Below are 25,724 nucleotides of genomic sequence, written 5' to 3'. Positions count from 1 at the left end.
TTTAGCATACTTGTATGCTTACCTATTGTTTATAGCATATTCAGTTCTAGTTTTTGTTTGAATCGCTAACAGTGAATAGTAAGAGATAGAAGTTTTTCATTGTAAAAATTTAGTCTGACTGCTTAAGATGGATTAAAAGAAAATGATATAAATTTTATCATATAACCTTAATTATAATAATTAATCGTGTTATTTTTTTACTTTTTTTTATACTTATGCCAATACATTGTAGTAAATTGTAGGTACCTAAAATAAGATGATTTTGTTTCATCTTATAACATCGTTAATGTATGTCTTATTCATAGTTTTATAACATACTTACTTATACTGATAGCAGAGATGTATTTGCATGAAATGTATTTAAAAGAATCAATACCTATAATGCATTGCTAAAATATATGTCCAACAGCAAATAAATTTATTTTACAAAAACTTGAACATTTTCGATTAAAAAAATGTATAAATGTATATATTTTAAACTCTATTAATATATTTACACTTAATTATTTGAGTTGAGAAACATTTTAATATGCATTTATGAGTATTGCGATTCACCATTGTAGGTAGTGTAAGTTACAAATTAATTACTAACTATGCTTTATGCTTTATATTTCAGTATTCAAATACAAGAATCTTAATCGTATAGGTACAATAATTCTGAAACATTATTCTTGATAAAATACGTTATTTTAAATTATTTAATTACTAGGTAGGTAAGTTGTATGGTATACAAATGGTATAATAGGTTACTATTATTATTGGTAATCCTCACTGTTTGTCAATGTGATAAAATACGATATTTATTTTTATTTTTTGATGTCACGTAAAATATATAAAAGTCATATTGATCGTTATTATTCTAATATTACAGTAAATTAGCATATAATTTACTTCATATTAATATGATTTCTTGTCAGTTAATTGATAATATAAGTATTTTTTATTTAAATTAAATCAATGAACACAAAACATAAGATAAATCATAGATTATAATATAATATATTTTTTTTTGTCTATGACAGATATTATACATAATAAACCTATGTAGTGCATAGGTAGGTTAATCGAATATAGACATTTAAAAATAGTATCACTATTTTGGAACAGTCAAAAGTTGCTGATCGTTAATGTGTTCTTTGTAAACTAATGGTTAAATGACAAACAATATTAAAAATTAAATAACTTTAAAACTAATTAGTTTGTCTTTTGCGTGAAATATCTTTTTAAATTTATTTTTATACTAAGCTAAATATCTTAATTTAATTGTCCTTATTGTATTGTTTAACGTGTGCGTATATATATTTAATACTATATAAATATTTAAAGTACTAAAAACATAATTCTAACTTTGGTCAATACGTAACATTTTTCTGGTTGCCTTGAGATGTTTGTAAGCTATATAAATAGGTAAATTACCATAAACAAAGTCTGCAGGTTGTAACAAGCAAAGTGAAACTACAAAGAAATTTTAAATTTAAAACATGTTTAACTTTTTTTTAGAGATCTATTCACACAAATACTTATCTTAAAATTATATGATATACTAACCCTTTACTCAATTATAATTATTTTAAATAAATAAATTTTTTAATTTGTATTGGGTCAACTAATGTAGGTAATTAGAGGAAGATATTTTTTTAAGTCTGGAAATCAAATTTGATATCAAGCTATGGTTTGCCTAACGTCAATCAGCGCGGTGTGTATATTATCAAAACCGTATTGTCGAAATAAATATGAAAATACTGAAGTGGTGTTAAATAGCAAAATTTGAACTGAACATCTATACACGAATACACCTGATGATTATTAGCGTATAGAATAGAAAGGGTACAGAATGTAAGATTTACTAATGTGTACCCATATTAACATTTATATGTTAAGATCCAATATGGCAATTTAGGAAAAATTATAGCAGCAGTTAATCTATCCTAACCTAACCTAACCTGTGTAGTGAGTTCTTCAATATGTACCTATCAAATGTTAAAAACACATTTTACTTGGACATAGTTGGTTTTTATTCACAATATTTTGTGTATTATTTTAATTACATTTTTGTCATAAGCTTTAACTCTAGTTTTGAGACATAAAGTAAGGATCAAGTGCGATGTCCACAGTTTTACAAAACGAAAAACATAAAAAAAGCTATGGATCGCAAAAAAAAAATTGAAAATAAGCAAATTGAAAAGACAGCTTTAAAAAAATGTTTAAGCGAAGCAAATATGACTCGTAATAAAAAAAGTTCTAAAAACTGTAATAATACTATACGGAGAAGTTATAGTTTTGTTAAACAGAGTTTTTTCTGAACTAAAGTATTTTGATAATTTATACTCATATAAGTTTTACATTGGTCAGATTAAACTGTTAACAACTATATACTTGCTGTTCGATTCTCATTTTTCAAAACTGAATACTTTAAATATTTTTAATTCATCATTTTGAACTAAAAAAATAACCAAGGCTAGGAAAAAGTGTTAGAATACTTTCGTTATTATAGTGTGTATAAACGAAAACCATAAAGGTGGCTAATAAAATTATAGTTTAAGATTTATATGTTAGCGTTCAAGTATGAAAGTGCGTTACTTAATACATAAGTATTTTAAGCACTAAATAATTTTTTGCAATAAACTAAATTTTATTTCATCATTTACCTAATTTAGATGTTTTATAAATTACCTGTGATTGTTTAATTATATTGTATATATTTAAAATACCTACATATATTATTTTGTTTACTGTTTATATTTTCATTTATTTAATATTCATACATAAAACGTCAAGTTATTTTTATTTTCTATCCAGATTTCCGTTTTGATTTTAAATGTTTGAGAAAAATATTTCAAATATAAAATATATTATTATTCTAGAATGCAATCAATATTTTTAACTATTCTCGAATGCGGATTGTGTACAATAACTTCTTAATATTCTTTATAATTTATGGATATTTTAGGATTAATTTAATTTGAGTATTAATACTTTGACTAAAGCAGTAGGTTTAATCATAAAATAACAAGTTTCATACTTAAACAACATACATATATGTATATATACAATATACATATATAAAGTTTTAAGGACAGAAGGAATCACAATCTACAATGCTATTAACATATTAGATTATTTAAAAATAATATTCTTCAGATGAAGATATAAAATCATAGGTTGAGATTTAAAAATAAAAAAATAATGAATTATGGATTAAACTAAAATACATAGTAAAATTCAAAATAACAACACCAATATCATCATTGAAATAACATGTAATTTATTTTTAATTAAAAAATCTATTCGTTTATTAATTGCTATGATTGTTATTTTGGGATTCATATTTCAAACACTAGAATTCATAAGCTTCTGATCATGTTATTATACCAACACGCCTAAAAGAATGTTATAAAACGGAGGGTTCACAAAAATGAGGTTAGGTTAAAAATGAAATAGTACGGCTCGCGATGATTACCATCATCCGATATCGTGAAGCAGGTCCATTGCATGTGGAGACTACCCATATGGCTAATTTGCTTCTCAGAAATTATTACATTTAACGCGTTATTACTAGATATAAATTATATAAAATTCGTGAGACACAATGACCACAGATGGTCACTATACATTCATCATCGTCTCTTAGGCATTAAATGTAGACGACTGGTCTTTTCCTTACAAATCTGTTCCTGATACGATTGCTGTTGTAGTTGTTCTTGTGATACGAGTACAGTTTGCTAGTTGATTGGGGCTTGTCGGTGACGTCCACCACTTGGAAACCGGGCAACAAATCAAGATCGAATTTGGTGGTCTTTGACGAAGCGGTGGATGCCTCAGCGACAGGTTCAGGTGAAGAAACTGCATTGCTGCTGACGTCCGTTGATGAGGACGTGAATATTGACAAAAATTGATCGACCAACGACTGTTCGTGTTTTACTTCAGTCTGCGTGCCATTGTTGTTTCCGTTGTGGTTGTTGCTGTTGTTATTGTCACCATGGGGAGGTAGAGGGCTGGAAGGGTTGTGAACAACTGGTGGGCCCGTGTGATGGATGTACGTCATCGGCCAAGTTTGCGGTGGTCCGTCCGTTGATGGGAAATACTTATCGCTACACGGTCGCCACTGATCTGTGGATTTTCCCACGTGACACCTATGTACGTGGGAGAAAAATTATGTTAAAATCCACCATATGACTAAATTACATAAGTATTACTGTGTTTATTTTTATAAAATTTCTTAAATATTGTGTTCTCCATTAGATGACTTACCATGGATAACTGACCCCTTCGGAATAACCACATTTATGGTCAGGTCGACAACAATAATCCCAATCACCTTGATCAACAGGACAAGACCATATGCCCATGTTGACATTTTCGGTACAGTACGAACCAAGTCTGCATGGCTGTCCGTTGACAGTAAATCTCATCCATGTCCACTCTAATCCACCCGAAACTATTTATGAAATACAACCAAATTGTAATTATAAACTCAAAGATACGTAAAGATGTTTTTTACTCACAACCATTAGTTGGAGAGTATTTGGCTACGGGCGAGCTAAAACAATGTACTTCGCTAAAATCCCAAGTGTACAATAAGAACTGTTGGTCTAGACTGAAATGTTGGTTAGGTTTTAAGTCTCTCATTTCGATGTCACTCAACTCACAATAACCTCCACTATAACAGAATAAGATGAAATACCAAATGTTATGTGATAAATGCATATGCACATTGCACAATTGCACCATTATAATGTTATAATTTTTTCACCAATGCGGTATGGTGTTATGACTAAAACAATCTGTACCTACAAGTAGCTGAGTGTAGAACACCGGAAGTATTGGTTTTCCCTGGCCTTATTGCACTCCATCTTGCATTGGTATTCCGACTCGACGGTCATAGATTTTTTTATGGCTGACGGCAACAGTCTAGCAGTACCTCCGAAATTTATGTAACACACTAAAAACAAAGAAATATGAAAACGTGAGTAAAAAAACAATAGAATATAATAATTATATTATAACTTATTATTTAGAGGACTAGAATTAGAATTTATAAAACTTTTGCTTATTTTTTTTTTGCGTTGATTTATTGGTATAATAAATGCATTCGCTTAATAACACGTCTATCTTACGTTTTTTTGCCATCCCATAGACTGTCGGTACTTGGGTTGGGTTCTGTCCATATGGATTGAACAAATCATTGTACACACCTCCCGGAACTCCAGGCAACCTGTTTGTGGGCCTCACAGACACAGGGGTGTATTCTCCAGGTATCTGGAAGAATGTGGTTGGTGGCATGGATGGCACATATGTACCAGTAGGTCTAGTTGGTATGTTAAAGACAGTCGGCGTGACAGGGTAATATCCAGATGGTGGTGATAGTGTTGACGGTGGAGGGAAGTACTGCGGTGGCGGTGATGGTGATGAGTGTGGACCGACTGGGTAGTACTGAGGTGGTTGTGGAGGTGGTGATGGTGATGGTAGTGGTGGTGGTGGCGATGGCGATGGTGTTGGCGATGGTGACTCGGACGGTACTATAGGAAAGAATTGTAGTGGTGGCGATGATGGTGGACCATACTTTGGTCCATACAAGGACGGCGTCAGGGGAGGGGGCACGCCGTACTGAGGTCGGTATGTGGTGAGCACGGTTGGCGTCAGGTCCTGTCCCGGGACCAATGGCCACCCAGATTGTGGTAGAACCTTATCCAGTTCACATCCACGACCATAGCTACCACGGTTGTAGACATCACAACCAGAATCTTGAACGAAGTGTTTAACCGGATCCATATCGAGTACTGGGTAATCAGTCAGGTAGCAGTTGTCTGACCATTTACCAATGACGGGTGGTCCACGGCTGTGAAACAAGCATGGACTATATGAATTATATGATAAATCATATAAATTGGTAACATGGTTATACAATATACACTATTGAATATATTAACATGTATGTGATGGACTGAGTACGTTATTATATTAAAGTGCTGTCACGTCATAGCGTATACTTACCGAAAGCTAAATACTCGACAAGTGAAGTGTTTTACATGAAGGCAGATGAGCTCGCATTCATGCAAATTCTCTGTCTGCACAGAAAATTTGACAATGGACCCTTCCAACGTCAAACCACTCCGGATTCGTTCAAAACAATCTGAAATCCATATGCAAATAATAATTACCTAGTTTATAATTTTACTAATGATAGTTTAACTTGTATGTCACAAGACCAGAATCATATACAAAAAATTTCTCGATAACCATCATACCTTAATATTAGCTTTTATTAGCTTTTATAGTTGAACGCTAAAATAATCTATATTTATGACTAATTGGTGGATTTTATTTCTATTTTGGGGCTAATCGCGATGACATAATACTTTAAAAATATAAACCAATCATCTAAAACTGCTAAAACCTATTTGATATTTTTGTGATTATTTTTAATAGTTTACAAAGAAGTATAACATTTGTAAAGAATTCATCAAATCAATTTGTATTGAATCGTTTTATCTACTGTTTAGTAGATATAATTAAACTCAGAACCACATTTAGAATTGTACCACATGGTACAAACAAAATCTGCCCAGTTTTCAATTTTATAATATATTTTATTTTATATTATTTTTTTTTATTTTTTATTTAAATTAATATCGAAAGATAACTAGGCCTCACTGAGAAAAACTCGTGTGTTGGCCTATGGGTTATCTTAGATTACAAATAACTCTTATTGTTTTAAGGTACATATTACATTTTTAAAAGACAAATATGGAGTTTTTCATGAATAAATCACATAAATAATTCCAATAATATTACAAGCATTAAATTAGTATGTTACATACGGTTTTAAGTTTTACACACATATGATATTATTATATGTAACATTGTAGCTACATAAAAATTGAATCTTAATAAAACATTTTAGAGAAAATTGAGTCGAAGTTTTTGAAAGATACACATTAATTGAAGTCAGTAAAATTTAAAATATTATACTTATTGAGTACCTAGATGTTTTAATACTAACCGAGAACTCCGTCAAACATTGAATAAAATATTTTCTTTCTTTATTCTTAGTAATTTAAATGTATTTTTATGTTTTTGAAATGATTTTTTATATATGTATATAGTAATTGTATTCAAATATTAAAAAAATTATTTAAAGTAACACTGATAAATCTATCATTTTCGTTTTTAAAAGAAAACTAAATTGTAATTCTTTAGAGTATGAACTAATTTATGCCTTTTAAACTATACTACTCGTATCTAACTTGAAAATCACTTTTTTCACTTTTTCCATGGCATCCCTCCACAAAGATACAATTAATGCAATTTCACCGTCTTCCCTCTAATGCGACAACCAGAAAATAAAATAATCCATACAGTTAAAAAATTATATTGTACACAATTAATTATGAATCATAATACAAAATATGAACATTTTTAGTGTCTTCTTAAAAAACGGATTAATGACCTCAACTATAAAATGCACTCACGTTTATTGTTGTGTTTAATTTTTTGACTAATTATGGATAGTTTTTATCATTAATTACTACTCACTCTTGTCTCTTAATATGAAAAAAAAACAATATTTTGTTTGAAAATGACAAAATCTATAAATTGTGTACCATTAACAATTGCAAAAAAGCGTGATTTAATTATATTTTGCATTGACTTCTTTTTCAATTAAAAAAATTTAACGTTCAAATTAGAAAAATTATGAGACTGCTTTTAACATTTATTGTTTTTACGTTCTTGCTATACAGATTAACGAAATTTGTTACTTATTCTCACCAGTGTCCCAATTTTTCGCAGGTTGACATCCAGGCTGGCTAAGTTCGTTTCGTGCAAACACGTCGCAATCTCTGTCCGGGACTAAATCTTGGAAAATGTCTAATTGTCTGAGCATTTTATCACCCAAATGACAATTGTCCATAGAGGACGTAAAACTATATCTGTTGGGGAAAAAACGATCAACCTTATTATTTAAACACCTTTGTTGGCTCGTTTTGTACCTCACCTGTAACTAAATATATTGCAAGTGAATGTTTGTTCATTAGCACACATGGTCTCACAGCCATAAAGAGACGGAGCGTTTGTTGATTTTATGATGTTTTCTTGCTGCAAATGGTGTCCCGTTCTGGCTTTGATGAAGCACTCTATGAAAAACAATTTATATCCATCAATATACGTTATGATAATATTCAAAACATTCAAAATAATATACAACATTGTAGAAAATATGGATCATGACATAAACTAAAAAAAAACATTTGTCACAAGAATTTTTGAATGTTTTCCACGATTAGTCAGGCGCGGATCCAGAGGGGGGGCTGTAGGGGTGATCTATGTGATAAACATTTTAAAATGAATCGGTAACAACTAAAATTCAGGTACTAAGGATGATAATATTGTAGCAACTTCGTATTATTTTTTACAGTTCATATTGTATTAAATATTATTTGAACTTAAGAGTCTATAATGGTACTGTAAACTACTGTTTATCTATTTTAGATCTTACATTCAATACTGGAAAAACTCCTGTCCTTTTCGAGTCCCTTAATACCACAAACTGGATTAACTCTGGGTTTATTCTATCCGAAATTCTGACAGCGGAAAACGATGTTATACTACTCGTATTATTGCACACAAAATATACCATAATATACGATACTTCAATGATCCAATTAAATAATTAAATGCATAATTGTTACCTTCCACCTACCACAAAATTACATTTATCGTAAACAATAAATAGTCTAAATTATAGAGTTGCCAATCGGTTACCAATGTTTATGTAGTATAGGAAAAGGGACACAAATCAGTGACTTGAACTCAAGTCACCTATCCAAAACGCCGCGCCGTGTTGCAATAAGTATCGTATACTACGGGAGCGGGTGGGTATGTTACTTTTGTATGACATACTAACCGTTGATCGATGCCGGGAGTCGGTTCACCGCCGTTGCCGTCAACGTCGGTTGTAAGTTATTGTACAATAACCTGACGTCATTGTTATACAGATTAGTCGGTCTGACTAGAGACACGCCACCTCCACCTCCACCACTGAAAAGGTCTTGCACACCTGGTTTCAACTGATCATAGAAAACTCTGTCAACATCACCATATGCCACTTCGTTTCCCTGTTGCCACTGTGGACTGAGGTCTTGCCATAGGTCCTGTTCGTCTCCGGACCCACCCCATTTTCGCCTTTGCCCATATGGTCCGGCCAGCTCCGCGTACCGACAGCTTGGTGAAGCATTTACATTTTTTTCAAAATAATCGTATTCCACGTCCGATTGGAAGTCCAAGGATAGGTCTAGTTTCTCAGAAGATACAGACGATAGTTGGCAGCTGCTATAAGAGTCCAACTTCATGTCGTATCTACAGCAAAATAAAAGAAAACACGCGATAAAACGATACAGATAATGGCCATAACATAATATTATATTTCATACATTATTTAGCCACACATACTTTTTGGTGAAATATGTTTTTCAAGATTCAAGTTTAATGACATCATACAATGAGTATATTAAGCAAGAGTAAAAGTTTGACCTTGAGCCATTTGTCAATTTTTCAATAACCATTTGCTTCTATCGCATTTTTTTCTTTTTTGTATCATGCTATTTATAAGTATTATTACTTTATTTATTCTTATCTACTACAGACTACAGTTACTGTATATCCTTTAAACCTACTAAAAATGTATTTATTTTTCTGTGTTACTATTTAGTTTTCATTAATACCAAAAAATAATAAAAATGCCTTAATAATAATTTATTGACCGAAATAAAGGATTAAATTAAACTACATATTAAAAAAATCTTATGATACATTTTTTTATTATTGATATTATACTGTTCAACTTAATATATGGTGAACTAAGACATACTAGTATAATATTCATGTACTATATTAATTATTAATTCAAAATTAACAAACAAGGTTTTAAAAAAATTGCAACCAGCAATTAAATAGTTATTTTTAAAATAAATATTAAATAATAATAATAATACAAACCTGAAGTTAAATCCTTCGCAGCGAAATTCTTTTTCATATTCGCAGTATATTTCACAATCTCCTTTTGAATCAGCGGGCAGAGTTCTTTGGATATATTTATCGGTAAGACGACGGCCTCCCACGAGCTTGATGAAACATGCTATTCAAAAATAATATACCTAATATTATATTATGTTGTCGGTGCAAGCATTCAATAGAGATTTAACTGGACCATGTAATAATAGTTATTGTTAATATCAATATTTTCAAAGAACGCCAAAAATGCAATATGTTACCAAAAAAACTTTATTTTATAGATTTTTATATTTTACTGATATAGACAACTCTTAACTTGTGTTTTTTGCCTAACCTATGTTTATTGTATATTTATTAACTTTAGCTATAATTATTAACTTTTTTTCCAGAGTTTAATCTATCTGTGATGTTTGGATCACTAAAACTCCCTGAGTACTAATTGTTTGAAAATCTGCAATTCACTGACTTTTAGGTCAAGTTCTCAAAGTGCATAGTTATAGGAATACGATAATAATTTCATAACGTATAATTGATGTATCTTAAACATTTATATGAAATGAAGAAAAACACCAATTGTTAGCAAAAAATATTAATACTATTCAAATAAGACTTATATTTTTAACCTGACGCATAAAATTTAAATACACTAACAATAAATTTTATTTATTTAAATTAAAATAACAATTTATTATATTATGTAGGTATCAACATTATACAAATATATCTAACTGTTTTATTTTTATATCATTATTTTCACTGCAGAATAGTCCACTTTTAAGCGAACATTGCTGTTTGTATTCTTTCAATGTTCTAAACAATTTTAAATAATATTTCAAGGCTTAATTTTTAATGATCGTCTCTACATGTACAGTAAAGATACGATAAATTAGTTTAAATGTTTTAACGAATGAATGGTATAAATAAATAAATAAAATGTAGGTATATAGCCTAATAAAGTAGGTATTTAGTTATTACCTACCTAAATATCTATTTCAATTAAATGTTTGTTTCTATAGCTAATAGTTTAAAATAAATGACAAATTCTGAAAAATATGAAGTATTGATTTCGAATACGAGCTAAATACGCATGCAATCCAGAAAAAAACATTTTAATTACTCTTAACTCTCAAAATACTTATGTTTATGAGCGGGATCATTTCTATTCATAAAACAAGAAATATATAATATTATACCTATTATCACGAATAACTTGGAGTTCAAAGAACGCATCAATAAAAGTATTGTATAGAATTTTTAAGTTTAAAGTGTGTAAAGTTACCATCTGTTATATACGTTAATTTATGTGAACTAATTAAATTTTTAAATTATAAGTTTTTGTTATGCATTATTTCTTATCAAAATAATTTTACTATAAAAAATTATAGGGAGAAATAATTTAAAATATATTAATACTTTTATAAAATATTTTGACTATAGTCATAATTGTCGGAGCATTTTCTGTGGTAAATATTGATAACAGAAAAATAATAAAAAGTAAATTTAAATTTAAAAGTAGGAAAATTAAAATAATATCACTATAAAACTAACTAATGTTGGTCCCCAAACAAACATTAATAGCTATGAGGATAGTACATAATTACTAATTAGCAATTGGTGAGCTATTATTTCTATTATGGGACAAACTCGAGTTGGGTCCCAGATTTCAAAAACAGCACGAGTTGGGTCCCGGTATATTTTTTGGAGCACATGAGTTAGGTCCCGGAATATTTTATGCAAAGGTGGGCAAGTTAATGAAAATAATTGAATAAAATTAATTAAAATTAAAGTTAAGATATAAAATAAAATTAACTTAATTCAATAAAAAATGTTATTAATTTTTTTTCCAAGTCATAATATTCATAAGTCGTAAATTGCATGAGTATTTTGGTTTGTATAAACATTTAAGATAAGATAATATATTACTGTTTACCTAAGATTAGGTCATATATATAATATATATATAGTAGGTGACCTTAAAGATTATGATATTTTCAATATTATTAACATATTTAAATTTTAATGTACAATACTACTTAAAAATTAACATTAAACACAATAACTTATAAGGAACAACAATATTTAGTCAAAATTCAATAAATGTGCACTGCAAAATAATTTCGAACACGTAATGCTATTTTTAAAAAATATTAATTATACATTATTATATTGGCACTACCCACTTTAACGATCATCTAGTGATGCTGTGTTCACATTTCACACACGATAACTAGCAGGCTGTGGCTAATAAAACGTCCACGCTTGTCACTTACGCAAAACATTTAATTCGCTATTACACACGATACATTGTATATAATTTAACATCCATTACAGCAGCCTGTAATCAGCAGAACCATATTATTGTTCTAGTGTCGAAAAATATTCATACAATAATATGGTTTGTAATATACAGTCAGTTAATTGTAAATACGCATGTTAGTGAAAATATATCGAATTATTTTTGTTTTTATAAATTACATACCTATATAGTTGTTCCGTGTTACAATATAATTATTTTTATATTTCCAAATCACGAGCGAAAAATTATTATAGTATTCGAAATATTGAATACTACAATGTGATTAGTAATCACTAAGTACCTATCATAATATTGTTATTACCAGATACCTATGTCTTGATACCCGGATACCGTACCAAACATTTCGATGTAGATACTTAATAAATCGATTATCAATAATAATAATAACTTTTAAAATCAAATATATTTGTTAATTATTCTTGTGTAATATTGAAATCATCACAAAGTTTTTATTATTATTTTGTTACAGAATCTATTAGATATATAACTGATATAATATGCACTTAGTAGAATACATTATAAAATATTATGTAGGTACATTAACTGTAGACACTTACATGGCCGTATTTAGGAATTTGACACCAAGGGGTAACAAAAAAATACGCCTCATTAATCATTATACAAAATACAAATTAGCCCCCCTCTCCTACTCAGCCGCCTGGGGCAACAGTACCCTGTAGCTCCCCCCTAAATACGGCTCTGGACACTTATTATAGTAATATTTGATTATATAGACCATAAAAAAATCGATAAAAACAAAATAGTTTTTTAATACTTGATACTAATTACTAGGAGTTTGTGTTGGGTTGATGTCGAGGAATCGAATAATTATCATTAATCATAATTTTTGTTTAAACGATGAACCCTGAAGAAATTTATTGTTAGACAGAGATTAGGTTAGTTTTATACAACTGTTCACTCACCCTAAGTATAGGGTATAGCAATGTGTTTTTATCATACCTAAAACTTATTTTTAATTTATTTAAAATGACTATATGAATATTTTAATGAAAATATTTTCCAATAACTATTTGAATAAAAAATATTTATAGATACGAGACAAAAATATATTTCATGCACCTAATTTTAAATGTATTTTATTAGTTATAGATACTCGTCTATGAAAATTCATTAGAATTTTACCGGGTAAATGTTTTTGAATTAATGGAGACCAAATAATTTGCAGACTAATCAGTAGTCACCACAGGATTTATTATATATTATAAAATTAAAGTTGAGTATTATTTTATATATTATTTTGCCCACCTACTTATGTTGATACTTAGTTATATCATCACAACATGAATTATGTTATTTAAACTTCAAATATCAACAAAACAACGTTACCTATAGGAGCTAGGAACATAGGGTAAGTGTTTAATTATTTTTTTTAGGATCGCTCAATCGATTCAAATAAGTTTGTACATTATTTTAAGATTATTTAACGACCGAATATCAATTGTCAACTTAATTAAGTTAGGTGAATAATAAACAATTTTTTTTTTTATCACTTGATTTATGCAAATAGATACTATAGATACATACTATTATGTTACTCACTTGTTCTATCTCTACATTGCAATATTTTCATGAAAAGATCGTACTCTGGATCATCGTACGGTCCCGATTTTGGTAGATCTAAACCTAGTAAACAAGTACCATTTCCGTTTCCGTTTAATCTGGAAAATGAAAACAAAAACCAACACATTAGTTACCTACGCTCTCAAATTTATGTCATATAACTATACAACTTTTTAAGAATTTACCAACTTTACAGTAGTAAGGTTAGTAACTTTACAAGTATAATGGTTAATTTGGGATATTAACCATTATATGTCTCGATTGTATCCCAAGAAAATAAATTAATATTTTTTATGTTAATTTAGAGTCACTCAGGATACACCACGAAGAGGTGTGAACTGGCTTATACCTCAATAATTTTGTTGTATTAATAAATTATTATTTATTATTTATATTAATATTTTTGCTTACACCCATATTTAAAGTTTAGAAGAGAGTATTAATTTATTTAATACATTTTTTGATTTAACCTATTATTTAGTCATACACACAGGAATATCGACAACTCTTCAGGTAAAAAAAAAAAAAAAAAAATACGATATTATTTTAAACTAACCATTTAAACTCACCCATAACTGTATGTGTTGCACAACATTCGTTCACATTCGTTACTGCATTGTTTTATATTTGTGGTAGATATTGTTTTTGTCACATCTGAACTATTCAAACGTTTTCCAATTGCAACCCTTTCGAAACAATCTGTTGAAAAAAAAGTAATATAATTATTACAAAATTATTTTTTATATAAATGCTAATATAAAATGTATCATATTGTTGTATTTTTTATGTCCAAGTTTATAACGAGATACTAGTTAGTTTTTTCTCAGCTACAAGCTTAATTATATAAATATTATAAAAATATTATATTTGTTGAAAGTTAACATTTTATAGTTGGGTGTATAGGTATTACTACTTATTCTACATTTTTACTGTATGTTTAATGTTTATACCATCAGTAATAGTGTTTGGAGGGCGTACGCAGATATATGGCATATAATCTAGCACCAGTTTACTGATTTAGTGTATAGTGTATACCCTGCAATTACTATAAATACCCACGAATGCATTTAAAATTAATCAACGAAAAAAGTAAAATAAAATATTAACTACCTACCTAAAAAAATTTTTTTTTTAATCTTTACCTTTAACTAATCAGTTTGGTCGTTTTGTGGAAAATCATCATTAATTTATTAATAATTAGATATTAACCATCATATAAATATCAATATTATAATCACGGTTATGAATATACTATTGATATTATTGACTTATGGCTAATAAACTATGATAACTCTCAAGTTTCCACTTTAAATTTATTGTAGTTCAAAAATACGCATGACAGATTTGATGATAAAATACAGAATGTTGTGTTCCTTGCCTATATATCTATATCAGTTAATTTTATGATACTTATAAATAAATACTTATTATACACTAATCTAAAACAAATAATATATTATTTATATTGTCAATTGTCTTATAATAATAACAGTTATAATTTTAGCAGGTATAGTATGTACTATTTAGAGATAGTGTTTTTACCCCCTACTTTTCAAACAGAACGGAATTATGTGATAAAAAGTAAGTTCAACTCCATTAAATTCATAAACGGAAATACAGTATGTCCCAAAAGTCCCGTATCACCCTTAATATCTCCATGTAAAATCAATATATTTAAACGCGGTTTTTTTTACAGTACTAAGTATGAAAATTCTGATTGAATGGCATTCCTTTTTTTTTTAAATTCAAAAATTTTCAAAAAAATTTTTTATGCATTTAAGAATTTTAAATTTTTAAGATAGCCGTTTTGTTGAACATATTTTTTAAAACAGTTCAAAAAAAAAAAAAATTAAAATTGTCCAAGTTAGAGCATGTTAGGTTTTTGAATAATTGTAGTAAAAAAAATCAATTGTTATTTGTTTCACATTTCAATAATAAAATATCTATTTCAGCACACGACAATGCTTTTACATTTCTAATTAAAGTTTTGATTTGAATAGAAATAAAAATAGCCGTGTTATATCGTTTGCTGAATAGTGAAACTGGTTACCTATTTTTAAGTATTTTAATTATCATGAAGTGAACCTAAAGTTACGATATTGGACTTAATCTTACAGTTATAATTAATGCGATTTATAATAATAATACCTACAAACGCATATCGCAATTTTGTAAATTATAATTAAAATTATTATCTTGTGTTCTTTCTTTATAGCTATTATTGCTATTAGTGTCATACGTACAGTACGTACTGTGTCTTTAACTATAACTTCTTATTTCTTACTTATTTGTTATTTTATTCAATATTTATAATGACTCATACATTCTCAGTACATAATATTATGTACATCGATATTGTGAAATGTTACTTCCGAAACAACGAAAGCTATAGACAAGCTGCTTGGAATTGAGTATCCTGATCGTAAAAAACCATCGTACAATGTTATAAATAGATTAATGCCTCGATTTTTGGAAACAGGTAAAATTTCATTGTTCTCAAATTATAATAAAATCGCAAATTTTGGTATTTGGATACGTCCGGACCATTCCTGACGATTTAGTCTAATAAGCGACTGAATCGTATATCCATAAGTCTTATAAGTGACGTGGTGTCCACTGTACATATTTTCTAAGAAATTAATTTTTTCCTACAATAAGCTAATTAATATCACATAGATAGGTATTAGATAGTGGGTGTTAAGCTGTGTACCTATTATTTAGTTATTTTATTGATTTCATAATTTTTTTAATAACTTAATTTTAACTCTTAGGTAATGTCAATGAACGAAATAGGTCAGGTAGATCTCAAAATGTTACAAATGTAGATAACACCATCAACATTCTTGGAAGTGTAGTTGCAGCTCCAAAATTATCCGTACGTCATAGGTGCGTGGTGAGCAAATCATCCGTTCATAGAATTCCCAAAAAAATAAAATAAAAGCATATAAAACAAAATTTGTTCAACACTTTCATGCGGGTGATGAAGAAAGACGTTTACAATTTTGTGAATGGGCGTTACATAGAATTAGTCAGGACCCACTATTTATAGATAAATTAATTTTTACTGATGAATCTACTTTTATTAGAAATGGACAAACAAGTAGACACTGGACATATCACTGGTCTGACGAAAACCCACATGAATCTATAGATTTTCATGCCCAAAATATTTAAAAATTAAATGTTTGGAGTGGAATTTGGAATAAGCAGATCATTGGACCCTTTTTTATAGGAGGTAATTTAAACGAAGAAAAGTATCGAGATTTACTAGAAGAAAGCGTGTGGCCAATAATTTCTCAATTAATTAATACAAACAGAATAGAACCAATTTTTATGCAAGACGGTGCACTAGCACATAATTCAAATATTGTTTAAGGTTGGTTGGACGAGCACTTCCAGGGAAGATGGATGGGAACAAGGGGTCTAGTGCTTTGGCCACCTAGATCTCCCGATTTAACACCAATAGATTTTTTTTTATGGGGTTATTTGAAAAATCTTGTCTATCCGTCGTGTTCATTGACTGATCTCCGTCATAAAATTGAACAAAATATTCAAAATATCTTACCTGAGGCATTAGAAAATGTTAAAAACGCTTGTGTCCAAAAACTCCAACTCTGTGTCGCAAATAATGAAGGTCATTTCAAACATTTATAAAAAAAAAAAACAATTGAACTGTTTTAAAAAATATGTTCAACAAAATGGCTATCTTAAAAATTTAAAATTCTTAAATGCATAAAAAAATTTTTGAATTTAAAAAAAAAATTATGCCATTCAATCAGAATTTTCATACTTAGTTCTGTAAAAAAAACTGCGTTTAAATATATTGATTTTAAATGGAGATATTAAGGGTGATACGGGACTTTTGGGGCATACTGTATAGTTAATAATCTGGAAGGAAGTAGATTTATAAATTAACACATATTATAGGTTAAAATATACCTCACCATAAACTAAATTTAAATTAGATGAGGTAAAATAAATTTTTAGGAGAGCTAATAAGGCCCCAAATCCCCCCTATATACGCCTATGTGCTGACTACAGCTGGGTGTATATCCTAGAAAAAAAAAATACGTACATGACTGACCATCAGATTATATTAAATTATATTATACTACTCGATCTTCGGAGATACAAATATACAATATAATAATAATATCTTTAATATATGGTAGCATTTATAATAAAATAGTATTGAATACCTAGTATGGTACCTATATTTTTAACACTTTAACAGTATAAACTCTACATAGCATTGTATTAATAATTTTATAAAATTGGAAATTAAAAGTTTTTTTTATAATTGGAAAATAACGTAAGTATATTTAAATATAATATAAAATATAATTATCATAACAAATATTATAATATTTCGTAACTAGTATAAATTGCAATTCATGTTACCTCCGTATGTCAACAACATTGCTGCCATTATTTTGTTCACAACCGTTCATTTCTATTTTTTGATTGTATTATGTCATTATAATTAAAAAATAGCTTTCTACTTTGGTATACCTACGTGCGATTCGTATGGGATGGTATGCTTAATAAAATAAAATATAATACCTAGACTGATAGCAATTAACTATATGCGCATTAAGGAGCCTCACGAGGAACTATATAATTATAGTATATGACCGCGTTGTGCAATGTTTAGCGCTCCGATTACGCGGTACGTTAAAATCTCCACACATCACACGTGGTTGACGTATAACAACTATATAAAAGTATTATATCAATCATCAGCGTGTCAATAGTCAATACCACACGGACTCCATCCAATGGAATGTATCCGGGAACGATGGCGATTTTCACTCACAATTAAACAATTTAATTTGTCATACCGACAAGGCCACTGTGCCTAATTTTTTTTTTCTTAGAGATTTTCGATTGCGATATGGTTACATATACCTATAGGTATTAGGTACACATATATTATATAGATAGGCAGAAATAAGAAGTACCATAGGACTTCCGCCTGTGCGAGAAAATGTTTCCAAAATGGCCGGCGTTTTCGTCAGAATACCTATCAAATAACCATGCATAGGTAACAAATTAATAGTAAAATACTATATCTCATTTTTTATGTTAACTATGCGGAATACTAACAAGTCGTAACGTTTCGAAGAGATCGAGATTTTTGACGACAAATTACGATTATATACCTACAGCTGCACGGTTATTTTTAAGATGCGATTCAAAACGCTGTTTTACCTAATTCTATTGTGTTCAGTGGCGGCTCGTAAATAAGGGCGATGGGGCGATCGCCCCCTTCTAGAATTATAATTTATTACCAATTTACAAGTTAAATATTAAATTTCTCATTTATATTTTAGTATAATATTGTCAAAAATAAAAATTGTGTTTCCTTCATTTACACTAATACCTACATATTATTATGAAAACATTATCAGATAATGGGAGTTTAAAAATAAATCATTTGACTCTGTAGCTACTGAGAATCGATAACCAATAACAATTTGCCGGGACTGGCGAGCGGCACATGCGACTTGGGCAATGTTAAAGTCGCTCGTCATTACTATGGTTGGAATACAAAAACTAAGAATGGGGAACACAATAATTATACTGCCGCCGGGCCGTTATTCACGGATTCCAAACTTGCGTATTTATTATTTACTTTGTGCGGTCGTAACTCTAATCAATTCAATCTATAAAAAAGTGTTGACAATTTAAAATATATATAATAATTAATAATTTATATGTATTAACTATTAAACAGAATAAAATAAATTATTAGTATTAATATTATTTGTGTTCGATACTTTCCATAAATAAGCAATTTTATATCGCCCTCCCACTTTCAGAGCACACGAGCCGCCACTGATTGTGTTGAATTCAAGTGTAGGTACATTATGAGATTATTATTAAAATCGTGGCTTTCTTAAATATACATAAGTTATTAAGATAACAAAATCATAATCTATCAAAGATGAGACACACAGACTCCGTATGACCGCACTTATATACCTATCTAATTCGACGACATGTGATTTCCTTCGATAATTATGATCGTGAAAAAAACGGAAAAACACAACAGACGCTGCATATAATCATTATTGTTTCTATATAGCTGCTGAACAATGCAGTAGGTATACGTAATAGTATATCAAGGTTAAATATATTTTTTTGCATATATAATATTATCAATCATAAATGCACGTTTCACTAGAATATAAAAACTTGAAACATTTTATTTATGTCTTATACAATATACATTACATAATATATAATGAATATTATAAAAACGGATAAAACTGATCATTTTATACAAAAATTATGATTTTCGAAAAGAATAACTAAACATAATATTATTTTGATTATTATGATCAACGACAATGAATAACCGTGAAATCACATATACTGCAACATAATAGCTACTATTGTTTGTAATCCAGATTTTTTTTTATTTTCACAATCAATATATGATAGGTACTCGTGTATTAAATCGGTAAGGTATCAATTCTATGATTTTGTGGTTACAAATTGTAGATTGCCCTTAAGCCATTCATTTAATTATTAAAACTGTGTAAATCATTTTTATCGTATATATTCAAACAGTTTTTGATTAAGATTTAAAACACTTGAACGCAAAAATCTATTAGATGAGCACGTTGTGTACACGCATTTATTATTAAATCCTACGTATAATAGTTAACTAACTAAGTTGCTAACTTACGGATACGTTTAAACATAGGACGAGCAATATGAGACAATGCCTAGTATAATAAACAAATATTATATTTTATCACTAACCTGTGCTTATTTATTTATTATAAATACCTACAACTTAGGTCATATTTGTATTTCTAACTTTCTGAATATACCTACTTATAAGGAAATAAACTATACAATCTTTAACACGATTGAAAAACATATTCAATTAAATTTGAAATATATGATGTATACTAAATAATGTGTAACATTATATTTACTGTTACCGATTAGGTACTTTATAAGTCTATAGGTACCCAAATATCATTATTTTCACAAAATATTTTACCTATACTTGCTCAATACTGTTTCCTTTTTAAATGTATCATGTAGGTATGCAATAAAACGAAAAATAGGGACTAAAGGAGTAAATATATTTTACAGAAGACTTTCAGAAATTTTAATTCACATACTTCCGGTGGAATAAATGGAGGTCATCGCTTTGTGAAAGAGCAAAAAATTTTTTTTTTGTCTCATGGGCGCCGGTCATGTAGATCGATTCTCAAAATCGTTGTACCATCGATTCTGGATACCTATAATTTAACCAACAATCAAGGAAGGAAAGTATACCTAATGTATTGTGAATGTTTCAAATTAACCGTAATAATTACCGATAGCCAGTAATAAAATATTTTCGATATTTATAATTAATTATAAAATATATAATGTTATAGCTTATATATATTATAAATAGCTAGTTGTAGTTGATCAATAATTCAATTATGAGGCATTAGAGATCCATTTATGGAAAATATTGGAATAAAAAGTATGAATAATTTAAGTTGGTAAGTATCAGGTAACTAATTATAAAATTCAAGTGTTCATATAATATTTTAGGTAAAAGAACTTGTCATCAATTTTTTTTTCAACATTGTTATGCGATTAAATAGTTTTGTAAGCCAATAAGCCAAAACTAATTTTCACGGCTACATCTATTACTTACATATTTTTACTGATTTCTATACACCTAATATTTAGAATCAACAAAAATAAATATAAATACCTAAGAATTATATACTTTAAAATTGTCTAAATACCTATATATTTGTTGACAGTCAATGCTCATCACCCTTATGTTTATATTGAAGTTATATAATATTAATTTATATTATGAGTTGAAAATTACTGTATTTTATTATTGAGATTCCTACATGGGTGTTGAGAAATTATTGTTTTACAATTACTCATGGAAATAATGTCATACCGATACAGACACACAGTTTGTGTTTCGGAGCAATGAGTTTTGGAGTTTTTCATAGCACATAAACGACGTGATTAAATCGATTGCCAAAATTCGACCTTCAGGCTGTAAAACAGAATTAAGTACATACCTATCATATCCAATGGCACGCAACGATTATAAATACATTTTTAATCGTTATGTTATGGCTCAATCAGTTCAATTTTTTTTTAACCTTAAGTGTACCTACACATATTATGAATATTATGATACTTGGGCTATTAAGCTGGTCGAAAACCTTATTTTTAATGATACGCAATACCTATTATAATTATTGTTTTCAAACATAAAACTTAAAATTAGTCAAAATTTACTGTATTTATAAATTTTATATTTTCACTACGTACAACCAACGTACTTTAATGTATACAATTATACGCTGTTCGAGAAAAAAATTCAACCAATTTACATTATTTCTTGATATTTTATGCTCATCGACATTGATACGATTTAATGAATTAGCAATAAATGTCAAAATCATAAGAATTTGATGTGCCAAGATACAATAACGCATAATGTTTTCTAATAGGTAGGTACTTAATATATATGCTACCATTGCTACATACACCTAAAGCATTACCTACATTGAAACTGAACTGTGTGTGAAATTTATTAGGAGTTAAGAAACAATACAATAAATTCGAGACTTGAGAAATATAAAAACAATTAATAATAGACTTGTATTTAATACGTATTATTAGGTTAGTTATGTCAGTTGTGTGGATTGCGGTTAAAGGTAATATATTTTAATTTAATGCTCTTAATATTTTTAGAATCAAAAATTAAAAACTTTTGAGTGAAATAAAATATATATATATAATATAAAATATATAATTATTTAAACTAATTTATTAGTTTTACTTGGTGTAGAAAAATTAGAAGTTAAAATTAGTACCTACATGTCGTTGAATTTAAATACATGATTATATGTAAAAGCAGTCAAGAATAATATTATGTAAAGTAATACATTTGGCATAAAGTCATCAAAAACATTAAAATTTCAATTTTATATGAGTAGGTATATTTCATAAATAAATAGATTTTCACAAAAATCAAATTTCGTTCTTTAATAATCTTTTTCAGTCTAAGAATTTAGAATATTATCATTGTGTATTATATATACCTACCTAGTATACCAAACCTATCTATATACTTCATTACAGCAAGTGATAACCTATTTGTGAACATCCATTTATCATTAGTGCATTAAATCGGAATTTTATAAGCTGTAGAACATTTTGAATAGGTATTATATACTTCTGGAGAAAAGTAAAATATTAATGAATTCTATAACTATATAGTCTGAAATAACTTTATTTATTTATTTTTTGGTTAGCTTATCGGCATACAATATAACAGTTGGTATATCACATCTATATAATTTGTTCATTTAAATTTCTTAATATTTTTCAATAATAATAATATGATATACTCATAATATATTATATATATATTTAAATTTACCTATACCTACGTGTTCCTATAATTTCTGTAATTCACAGAGTTAGTTAATTGTTGCTTTCGAGATATGCCAATTGATCACCATTTAAGTTGGGTATTATTTAGTATGTACTGATACTCATCATACAAGTTAATTTTCAACACCACATAAGTTTTACTTCATTATACTTTAATCACCTTTTATTAATATCTTTATTGTATTGTATTATGACAGTGGTTAAAATATTTAATAACTACTGGTCTATAAGAAAAATACACGAAAATTCCTAGATTATTCACTTTGCCAGTAACACACATTATATAATATAAAATAATAGATATCATGTATTATATTGTAAACCACATAAAAAGGTTAGAACAATAATTCACTGTTAAAAATAGTTTTTTTCCCATACGTACAGCATCGGTATAAAACATGATTAAATTAAATAAATTAGTGACATTAATGAGATCTAAATAAATAATAATATCTTTTGTAGATTTAATTATTATTTTAGAAATTTTATATTTTGTTTAAATAATTTTCTTTATAATTTACTTCAGCTGAAACAATCTATGCACTATTCAATTATCATTTATATGGCATTTTCCATCAAATTTACTGCAAATACATTATAAAAGTCATAACATTAGGATATAAATAGTAACATTTTGCATTAATAGTAAAAAAATAATAATAATACAGACCGTTGATACCCTGCAGGTTGAGAAAAGAGCCAGCGTCGGTGACGGTGAACACGTGGAACAACGACACGACATAAGCGCTGAACGTACGCATCTCGAGGATCGACAATATAGGAAAACCAACCGGAAGTGGACGTAAAAGCCGCAGTATACTATCACGATGTTTGAAAAATATAGGTAAAGGTAATCTCGATGACAGAAACGATTAAAGAACTCGAAACTTTTATGTATATATTTATTTTTTCTACATAATGCTCCGATGCATTCTCGAGCTGCGATCACCGTAATCGCACACACATCGTACAGCTCTCGAGACTACTCGTTTGGAATCTTAGGCACGCGTGGATATATTTTAAAAGTAAAATTTATCGCCACGTCTTGTCGTATTGACGGGCTAAAAACGTGTGCTGCAAGCTTATCGGCCAAACACGATCTACACTATACGACAGTATAATTTAGTTTGGAGCGGTCAGGATATAAAATGCTGTGAATTGGCCAAATTCCCATAATAATTAACATCTGTATAAAAGTAATAACAATCTACCACTACCACTCAACCACTACACCATGGTATACATTATAATACGTTTGTACCACTACCACGCTAGTGTACAATATGCCTGTACCGCCACCGAGAAACCACCCGACCATTTATAATTCGGCATATCACAAAATGTTGTTGCTCTGGGCATGAAATCGAGCTCGCACACACGTTCACGTTCTCAAGCAGTAGCAATAAAAAAAATCGATAAAAAATCGTTCGAACGCATGCTGTCGCCGCCGCCTCCGAGGACAGACAGATTGGCGGCAAAACCTCGTACATTTCTATAGTCTAAACGTGTTGTAGACAGGTATACTTACGGACGCGTCAATAGTTATCCTGAACAAAATCTAACCATTACCTAGCCATCTAAGTTATAATGTATTTCAATAACCTAGGATAACGACCCGTAATTAGGTATACGTGTGTCAAATATGTTATTATAACATTGTACTCGATGGTTTATGATTTTCATCGTCACTTTTCAATTTTCATGGAAAGTATCATAATATATGTTGCATTTATTCATAATTCCGTAATTTCCATTAATATAGTATTGCAGATTTGATTCGATTGTATTTGAGTAGGGAACATAGGTAGGTATGGTTTCTTTAATTCAGAAAGTTTTGAGAAAAATGTATGCAAAACACACTATTATTGATGATTGTACCAATCTAATTTACTATATATACTAATAATATAGTATATAAAAAAATATATACCAATAAAACCGAGACCGTATACACTATTTTTTGATACAATTTTTTATATACCCATATAAATGTATACTTTTACTTTAGTAGGTAAACATTAAAATATTAAATACTAAAATATAACTAGTTACAATATTCTAAACTTAAGTTTTCAGTTTTTACATGTTGAATTAACATTTACTACACGTTTTAAGTCATCATCTAAAATTATAGATAGTACATGAATACGAAAACATACATACGCTTTAGGTACCTGGTTAGATATTACAATATTTAAATCCGATATCAATGCACGGCGAACCTATGTTAATGCGCACGACGCCTAGCTATTTAATGAATATTTAATGGTACATTGAACGTTTTGCAACGTTTTAGTTCTGGTAAAAAAAAAAAAAAAATGCAAGTATAGAAGGACGAAATAGGTATCTGTCGTCTATATAGGTACGA

General features: G+C 28.7%; 1 protein-coding gene across 2 annotated transcripts; it reads right to left on the bottom strand.

Annotated features, from left to right (window-relative positions):
- Positions 1 to 3,248: 3,248 nt before the first annotated feature.
- LOC107161309 (uncharacterized) lies at positions 3,249 to 24,455 on the bottom strand. 2 transcript variants are annotated; one of them, XM_015507666.2, is made up of 13 exons: positions 24,027 to 24,455; positions 14,479 to 14,608; positions 13,889 to 14,007; positions 9,997 to 10,135; positions 8,906 to 9,357; positions 7,997 to 8,135; positions 7,771 to 7,931; positions 5,995 to 6,133; positions 5,118 to 5,839; positions 4,795 to 4,942; positions 4,506 to 4,660; positions 4,252 to 4,438; positions 3,249 to 4,133 (listed from the first exon to the last, which is right to left on the bottom strand). In XM_015507666.2, the coding sequence occupies exons 1-13, from the start codon at positions 24,115 to 24,117 to the stop codon at positions 3,635 to 3,637; spliced, it is 3,081 nt and encodes a 1,026-aa protein (XP_015363152.1). In that variant the 5' UTR covers positions 24,118 to 24,455; the 3' UTR covers positions 3,249 to 3,634. The 2 variants fall into 2 exon arrangements, with proteins under 2 accessions (XP_015363152.1, XP_089073779.1); XM_089217653.1 differs by lacking the exon at positions 24,027 to 24,455 and adding an exon at positions 15,052 to 15,129.
- Between the last annotated feature and the right edge of the window lie 1,269 nt (positions 24,456 to 25,724).

This window comes from Diuraphis noxia, unplaced genomic scaffold, assembly GCF_037042655.1.
Source record: "Diuraphis noxia isolate RWA-SAM2 unplaced genomic scaffold, SU_Dnox_SAM2 contig0001, whole genome shotgun sequence".
Taxonomy (NCBI): domain Eukaryota; kingdom Metazoa; phylum Arthropoda; class Insecta; order Hemiptera; family Aphididae; genus Diuraphis; species Diuraphis noxia.
Note: the sequence above shows the minus strand (reverse complement) of the source record. Positions and strands in the feature narration are given on the sequence as shown.